Raw genomic sequence first — 9136 nt, 5'->3', positions numbered from 1 at the left:
TTTTTTTTTTTTTTTTTGTTCTTCATCTTGAAGCATTGCAGACCACCTGACGCTGCGGCGGAAACTGAACTGCAAACCTTTCCGTTGGTACATGGAGAACGTCTACCCCGAGCTGAGGTGGGATGATTTAGTAAAGGAAAGATTTTGTGTCGTCTGCATTTGTTTTTGTAGGAGGAAAAAAAAATAGAGTTGAACTAAAGTCTGTGAGCTAAGTAAGAGTTAAATACTGTTGGGGTGGGTTTTTTTTTAAAGACGTTTTCTGAGCTATGAGGAAAAACCCACATGGGATTAACAATCTTTGGTTTTTCTCTGCTGGGAGACGTGAAACAAAAGAGGAAGGGAGAGACTTTCCTGATTTATTTAAGATGTTAAGTTTCTTCTCAGAGTTTTTTTGCTTGTGCTTTCAGATATTTCTTTAAAATATCTTAAGAACTCCAGCTGATGTCAACAAACATACATTGCAGCTCTGGAAAAAAATGAAGAGCCCACTGCACTGAACCCCAGTGAGAACCTCCTGGTTGTTCCACCAAATATTGATTCCTGAACTCTTTCTGAGTTAAAACATCAGTATTGTTGTTTCTAAATTAATATGAACTTGTTTCCTTTGAATTATTTGAGGTCTGAAAGCGCTGTATCTTTTTCATTATTTTGTCCATTTCTCATTTACTGCAAATAAGAGCAAAATCTTTGCTTTTAATTTTGGAGACATGTTGCCAGTAGTTCGTAGAATAAAAGAATAATGTTCATTTTACTCAAACACATATCTATAAAGAGTAAAATCAGAGAAACGGATCATTTTAAATGGTCTCTTAATTTTCTCCAGAGCTGTATATCATATATATGACAGTTTTGAGCAGTTCTACCTGCACATGAATATAAATGGTTTCCTTTTTGCGGTTATGAATAAACATTCACACTTCCTTGCAAACGTATTCACTTTTCGTCACATTAGAACTACAAATTTAAATGTATTTTGTTGAGATTTTATGGTGCATTGAAGAATAAATGTACTTAATTTTGAAAAATATAAGATATTTTAAAAAAAAAAAGTGAAAATCTGAAAAGTGTGCCTGGCATTGATATGTAGGCTTTGAAATCCTTTCAAAGTTTTTTCAGATTGTCGCTGAAAGCCTAAAAGATGGAATGAGCCAAATTGACCTTTTATTTAATTTTTGGAGAATAAAAACAAATACAGACATAGCTGATTTTCCCTTGGCAGAACTTTAATTCTGAGATCAAAAGCCTTTATTTTTACTGTCTGGTATGTTAAAAATAATTGACTTAGCCTGGAAAAAGTAATCGTACAACTCCAAAGAGGTTAGCAACCCACCAAGTTCAAAATCAGTCACCCAGATGTAACTGACTTCAGATGGGAACGTTTGAATTGATTCATGTCGGGATCTCAGAAGCTTTTGCTGTTGACCTCTTCCCCACTGCATACGCTCCAAATAACTGGAGTCTAACAGAGTAACTGTATATGTCCAGAAGAGCTGGCTGTAACAAGACACAGTACTTGTGGAGCGAAGCAATTACTCTGTACAGCTATCCATCACCGGAGTCGATCTGCTCTTTATTGTTTGTAATAAGATCGTTTCATCAGCCTTCCTCCTCGCCGTCTCCGGTTCCTGCAGGGTCCCTGAGCAGGAAGCCGTGTCCAGTGTGCTGAAACAAGGCGGCATGTGTCTGGAGACCCGTGGGAGGGACGGCCTCGGACTGGCGGAGTGCCGCGGCGCCGGAACCAACAGGCCGCAGTCGCAGGTGAGGAGACCGAGGATGAAAGTTTGCTTTCTAAAAGTAGCCTACTTTAAGTTTCAGCTTCAAAGGGATAGTATAGTTAACTTCTGTTCCCTCATCAAAAGCATACCTGGAGTGTTGCCATGACTCAGAATTGAGAAATCCTTTAATCTCCCACGGCAACCATTCAGCTGTGCAAAACGCCTGGGTGGAGCTAGCTCCACCTTCGAGGACGAAGCTGCAGTTTACAAGCTTCCGCCTCACAGAGCAGCGCTCCCCCACTCAGCTCCTTCAGACTAGCCAGCAGCGATTAGCAAACACCTGGTGGACCTGAGCATCTGCTGAGCTCATGATGCTTCTTAGTTCAACGCTGATAAAAATGTTGTTAAAGGGTTAATAGAGGAGCCATGTTGTGATGACTTCTTGAAGGCGGAGTTTCAGAAGGAGCTGAAATTTTTAAAGAAACAGTTTCAGTGTATTAAATTACAAAGTCAAATTTCTTTTAAGTCATGTTTGATATGTACAGCATTTTTATAACAACTGGAGCTAACATAGTTACTTTATTGTGCTATAAAATGGCACTGTGTCTGGAACAGTAATACTTTAAAATATAACATGTGGTTCCAGTGAAATTAAAGAAGATGATTTTTATTTTCATTTAGATTATTATTTTATACATTTTCAGGTCAAAATGTATATAACTGCTGCATCATTATTCGTGATTTTCCTGGGTCTCCTTAATTGATCCTGTTTGGTTGTTTTCTTTTGTTTTGTATCCAAAACAAAATTCCAATTGTAGTCTTTTTGCCTAAAAATTGTTGAATTATCTGACACAGACAGATAAAATATTAGCTGTGTAGGTGTAATTCATTTTTACAATATGTCAAATTATATGAATAACAAAATACTAAAATACATGCAATTTAAGTTAGTTAATCACTCATCTAAGGTGTCTTTAGTCATCTTTAGGCATTTAAAAAACATGTATCATTCATTCATTTCAGATAATTCAGTTTATTTCAACTGAATCAGTTTTATTTGGTTCAGTTTTGTTCAGCCCGATTATGTTTGATTCACTTTAATTCAGTCAGTCAATTTCCATTCAGTTTAATTAAATTCAGTTCAGTCCAACAGAGAAAACCGCTTTGATAGCCGTAACGCTGGTGGGAGCAACAGAGCTGTCGAGCCCTTTGGGAAATATGGCCAAACGATTTCATTTCAATTCAGTTTTATTCGTCTGAGAGAAACAAAACTCCTGTTTTGCCAGGGAGGAGAAAAAAAAATGAGAATGGCAGCACTGCTGAACCGTGTTCATGTCAGTTCAGTTCAGCTGATTGATTGAAGGACCCTGCTGCGGTCAGAGTCAATATTTCCAGGACACTACTTGATATTTGTCATAGGTCAGCTATGGGAGTGAGTCGGCTAAATCAGCCTTCCACAGATCACTAACTAAAGCTCTGGACCAAGAAACATCCTCACAGTTCCTTCACGATAAAAGATTTGATCCTATGCTTGTGACACTGTAGCATACACAGTTTTAGCAGCAGCTAAACTCTGCTATCATGCAGCTTATGGACACATGTAGGGCAATATGTGTTATTTACCACAAGTCAATAACAATAGACATGTGATCAATATCATTGGATTATATGGGTGATAGAATATTTATTAATTTCATTGAACTCTGATCCAGAACCACACGGCATTCTGGGGGATGTAGGCAGAGTACAGGTTATAGCTGCTCAGCCTCTCACGGCTGGCTCATGGTGGCATCTACTAATTCACTTTAGTGAGTTAATTGATGCTAACTTACTGATGTTAGTTGTTGCTAGGTAACTCTTTGGTTACCAAGCAACAACCTGTTGAGTAACGTGCGCAGCAGCTGTTTCAGGTTTTGCCACTGTGCCTCATAATTGCTTGAAAAAAAAAAACAAAGGTGGAGAGTATAAACTGTAGATGAAATAATATTTCAAATATTTAAAATAATATTTCAGATATTTAAAACAAAAAAAACAAATCAATAATTATTGATATCAATAAACATATCGTGATATATGTTTCTGTCATCATCTAGCCATGTGGAAAATTCCGTGACATAAACTTTTAAAGTTTCATGCTACTTTATGCAATTGCTCTGTCTGATGAAGAATTACTCACTTCTGCATGCTGAATGCTTGGAGTGGGCTAATTTCTTGACATTTAGATGCACACAACATGCTATGTCTATATATGTCAGCATACATGAAAAGATAGGAAACTGTGACAGCAGCTTTAACTCCACAGGAAGTCTCTACAGTACACTGAGTATTTTTTATTTTATTTTTTAAACTTCAATTATTATGGGAATTTAAAAGGCAAACTTGAATATCACTTGTAATGTTTTACTTTAAATGAGCTGTTAGTGAACTTAAGCTGACCTTGCCTGGTGTCCACATCCTCAATTGGTTTCTGGGTTTTGCAGAAGTGGGAGCTGGTGGAGCCACTGATTCGGCAGCAGGACCTGTGCCTGGCTATTTCTGCCTTCACAGCAGGGTCAAAGGTCAAGATGGAGCTCTGCAACTCCAAAGAGCCCAGACAGGTAAGGCGAAGAAACACTGTTTAGCAATAATATGTTGTTCTTAAAACATTACAAAAATATGAGGTTTTACTGGTGATGAATGGGTTTTTTGCAACTTGTTCCGTGTGTCTGAGCAGCAAGAGTTTACAATCCGATGTGTTTTTCAGCTAGCCAATGAAAGATAACTAAAACACAGCATGTTAGTTTTGAGTTGAGGAGTCAAAAATATTTCAAAATCTTTGTTTAATTATGCCATCATACTGTTTATGTTTCACAAATGTCCCATATACAATTAATTATCAGTATAATAGAAAATATATAATTTCAGATTAACATATGCCTGCGACCTCTTCTTCTTTAACAAGATTTATACTTACCCACGATGGAGACTTGAGTTTCAGACTGGACTTGTGCTCTAAATATTTTAATTTTGACTTAAACTCATGGTCTAATACTCAAGTCTTATGCAAAATGTCAAGTATTCAGGAGTAAAAGCAATGCAGCAAATTTTACTGGACAGAGCGTAACAGTGTTGCGTAACAATGTTGGGCTATTAGTAGGGTATAAGAATAAAATGGTTCTTTCAGACCTGAGACTTGACTTGGACTTTCCCTTTAAAAACTTTAGGCCTGGTTTGGGCTTGGGAAGCTCTCTGGTGTTTACCTCTAGAAACAATTTTAGTGAGTTCGGTACTTGTTTTATGCCCTCTAGTTGAGGATCTAAGTGCTACATGTGGCAATTTATCACTTTATCCTATATTCCAACATGCATGCAGAAACAGGTTTTTATTGAAACCAAAAGTATTTTTTTGTGAAATGGTTTCAGAAAGGGAAGTCGCTCAAAAAAAACAAAACCACCAATATTGGGTCAAAGATAATCTGCTAAACAGAGCAGCTGTGATAAAATGACTGTTTCAAAGACCTAAACTGTTAAGTCATGAATTAACAGTGATAACCCAGGTCCAGTTACTGGAAAGCCTGTAAAATCAAAACATTACTTCAACATAGTACATGTCTAATGACGCGAAGTGGGCCAATCATGACCTGATCATGATCTGATCTACAGAAATGTAAGAACAACCTTTTTTGCATTGACTCAACTTATAGATCAGCTCATCAATCTTTTTTTCTTTTTTTTTAATCCAAGACGACTACAAACAACAAGCAGATGAGAATTGACTTTTATTCAATTGAAGTCTTTTATTAAACAGAATGTTTTGTTATACAATCCAAACCGCGGGAAAGTGGTGATCAGCTTTCACAGGTGTTGAGTTGCTCCATTACAATACATGTAGGCTATCAGAAAGGAAGCCAGAGCAAAGTTTAGATCCCTGTAAAGCCAGTTGCCAAAACCGTTCCTGACTAAAAAAGAACACCAAGTCCAGCCAATGGTACAGAAATCAATGTTCAACAGATATTTTTTGCCAAGTGGATCAACTAGAGAAAAAAAAACCATAATAATAACAATTTTCTGACTATTTTCTAATCATCTGTGAGTTAAATCATGAAGGGATTTTTAGAAAACGAGGTAGTTTGCGATCAGACGTTGAGCTGCCAGAAGACCCGTGTTGGACCCAGTGACCTTATTTTACTAATGCAGATCCTGGCAGTGATTTTATAAATGCAGCAGATGAACAAGAGCTCTTAAAAACTCCAGGTCCTCCTTGCTCATTCCTTGTTCTCCTTTTCTTTCTTTTTTTTTTCTTTTTTTTTTTTATGTTGAATGAGAACTTCCTACACGGCCAGAGAGTTCACTCTGTTTGTGATCGATCAATGACGTGTGTGCGGACGTCTTCGGACTCCCGCCAGGTCTTCTTCCTTGGCCCGTCTCGATCCTTTCAGAGTTTTTTGGGAACATTCCCCCATCGGCAATCAACCACTCAATGCTGATGGAGACATTTGGCACCTTTGTCTCTTATTCCCTAGAAAGAAAAGGGGGGGAACAAAAAATTCTCCTCTTGACTGTGCACTGATCTTTTTTCTGCGCGCCAGAGGACATGTCATCCATCACCGGCATTACTCGGGCTTTTCATAATCTCTCTCCTGGAAAACGGTCTGGAACGTTTATGGCTTTTCTTTCTTGCGTTAATAGTTTGTAGCCACTTTCTGTTATTTTTGTTTGTTTGTTTGTTTTTTTTCTTTTTAAATACCGGTCAGTTCTGGGTGGTTTTCAGAAAATATTGTTTATTTCTCCTTTGCAAAATTAAAAGCTGTGCATAAATGAAATTATTATAATTAAATCCAGCGCTGTGTAAAAGCCAGTAGATACCGTCCCCTCCCTCCCCGTCTCTCTGCGTTTTGCTTCCAAGAAGCCACATTCTCTTGTAATCTTTTAAAGTGGTTTTCGTCAATAGATCTCTGGGCTGTCTGAAGGTCAGTTCAAGTTTTTCCTTTCCAATTTTTTACTACTCCTCCCCTGCGTCTGACCCATTTCTAAGGAATATGCTTTTGTCTGTTAACCCTCCTAACAACGACCAATGAAGTAAACACGGTAACTCGATAAAGTATTCATAACCCTTGAACTTTTTCACATTTTGTCGTGTTAAACCACAAACTTGAGTGGGTTTTTTTTGGGGTTTTTTTGTTTTGTTTTTTTTTGAGGATTTTTGACACACTAACTCAAAGGCGAGTGCAGTCGTAAAGTAGAAGCAAAATGGTTTTCAGTGTTTTTGGAAAGGTTTTCAAGCAGAAATCTGAAAAGTGTGGGGGGTCGTATGCATGCAGCTGCTACAAGCCGGCACTGCAAATCTTCTTGGGTGTGTCTCATCCAGCTTTTAACATCTAGAGACTGACATTTTTGGCCATTCTTCTTCTGAAGTTAACACTGTTAATAGAAAAAAAAAAGGAGTATATTTCCACTAAAAAACAGTAACATAGCAGTTGTAACTAAATGAAGTCAAAATATTGAATAATAGACTTTTTTTATATATATATTAGTATTGGTATTGGTATTGGTATCGACAATACTAGCTGTGTCTTCACTTCGTATTGGGTCGATACCAAATTTCCCAGTATTGCTCACCTCTGTCACATAACATATTATCCTACATGCAGCGTCTCCAAACCTGCACTGCATGCTCCATCATGTCACCAGAAGTCACAGCAGTGTCCCAGTTAAAGTTCATTTCCATCCCTGGTTCTGCTGTCCAAACATGCCCGCTCCTCCAAACGGGTCATCCCCTCCTCCCCCACCTACCCGCCCCTGCAGCACAACATATTTACTCTGACCGACATCCATCCACGGAGACACTTTCTCGGGGATTTTAAGATTAACCCCTCGCTCGGCTGCAGACGTCCTCCATGTGACTCCACAAATCTGTACTTAACACTCTCGTGCCTCTAGTTCAGCGCCTCTATCCACTTATCGATTGAGCTAAAAAAAGGAGGCAGACGCAGCGTCCTTTGCGGTCTGTGGGCACTGAGGAACAAACTGTCTCACTGTCTGCAGCTTCTGGCTCGTTTTTCCCCGTCCAACCTGCTTCGCCGATTTATGTGCAGAAGCTTTAAGGGGGGAAAACAGATTCATGAAAAGCTGAATCGTGTGGAGGAAAGTAATCACTCAGGAGTCATTTAATGCATTTGTTGGAGCTACTGTGAGTATTATCACAGTTCTGGTAGTGGTGAAATAATGGCTTTGGGTAATGATGAGTAAAAACCTTAAAATAAATACATCTTTTATTGCATTATTTCACACCTTTAAAAAAATACAGCCCATGTTGAGAAACATGGGGGAGGAAAAATCACCAGTGTGTTGGGAATTATCCCAAAAGCTTTTTGATGGCCCCTAAAAACCGCTTGCTGTGGAACATTTAACCAGATATTGATCCTGGTATCTATAATTAAGCCTGCTTGTATGTTTTAGGCACACTGTAAATGGAACAGTGAGGAGCGGGGCAAAGTAAATAAACCCCACCACCTCCCAAAATGACAATTAGAATCCACAGATGTCATCTAAAACAAACTGTCCCCTTCCTGCTGCTGCTGCTGCTGCTGGGCGGCTCAGCTGGATGCTCTGTGACTTTTCCACTCCGCAAACTGTTAGTCAGTAATTCATGCGATTACTCTAATCCAAGTCTGAGTCAGGCTGCATTACTCACTACTAACATGAACCTCCTGTGCTTACACATACACACACACACACACACACACACACACACACACACACACACACACACACACACACACACACATACCATGGAACACAAACCGGAGAAGCTCGCCAGTGTGTCTGTGCAGACTGAAACAGCTTTTTTTTGTTTGTTTGTTTGTTTTTGTTTTGTTTTTTCTCTCGTCTTTGCAGAAGTGGAAGCCAAAAGGCCCGGCTCTTCAGCACATGGTGAGCGGCCTCTGCCTGGACAGCCAGAGCACCAGCGGACCCCTGGTCATCGCGCAGTGTCGCCCCCAGGTGGCTGGACAGTCGTGGGAGCCACAAGTTATCGTCTGAGTGAGGAAGATTTGGAGTTGCTGAGGGACAGAAGAAAAAAGAAGAAGAAAAAAACTTTACTTTTCTGATGTCAACCTCTGGCTGCTTGTTTTTAAGGCCTTTTTGAGGGGAAAAAAAAGAAAAAAAAACCCACCAGAGGACTTGTGTGTACAGTGCTCTCCGTCCTTTCCAGGATGCTGCAGATCTATGTATTCTTATCTTTCCACTGAAAACGTTGCACATTTCACTTCTTCGTTTAGGTTTCTACGATCTGCTTTCGTTGGAAGCGATTTGACGAGTGCAAACCGTTACTGTAGCAAGCGCGCCGAGCTGCACCTTCGATCGAAGTCGCTGCTTTCGTAAAGCGGGGCAGTTTTAGCTGTGTACATAGGCTCTGAAAAAATATAATAAAAAAATAAGGAA

General features: G+C 39.2%; 1 protein-coding gene across 1 annotated transcript in view; it reads left to right on the top strand.

Moving 5' to 3' along the window:
- galnt16 (UDP-N-acetyl-alpha-D-galactosamine:polypeptide N-acetylgalactosaminyltransferase 16) overlaps positions 1-8845 on the top strand; it is a 50268-nt gene extending 41423 nt beyond the window's left edge. The window contains exons 12-15 of the mRNA XM_015039795.1: positions 34-117; positions 1632-1758; positions 4196-4312; positions 8591-8845. Coding sequence (XP_014895281.1) covers positions 34-117; positions 1632-1758; positions 4196-4312; positions 8591-8734 — 472 coding nt within the window. The 3' untranslated portion in view covers positions 8735-8845. The remainder of the gene's footprint in view (positions 1-33; positions 118-1631; positions 1759-4195; positions 4313-8590) is intronic.
- The last annotated feature ends 291 nt before the right edge of the window (positions 8846-9136 follow it).

This window comes from Poecilia latipinna, unplaced genomic scaffold, assembly GCF_001443285.1.
Source record: "Poecilia latipinna isolate Pla-1442-1.1 unplaced genomic scaffold, P_latipinna-1.0 Scaffold484, whole genome shotgun sequence".
NCBI lineage: Eukaryota > Metazoa > Chordata > Actinopteri > Cyprinodontiformes > Poeciliidae > Poecilia > Poecilia latipinna.
This window is presented reverse-complemented; position numbering and strand designations above follow the sequence as displayed.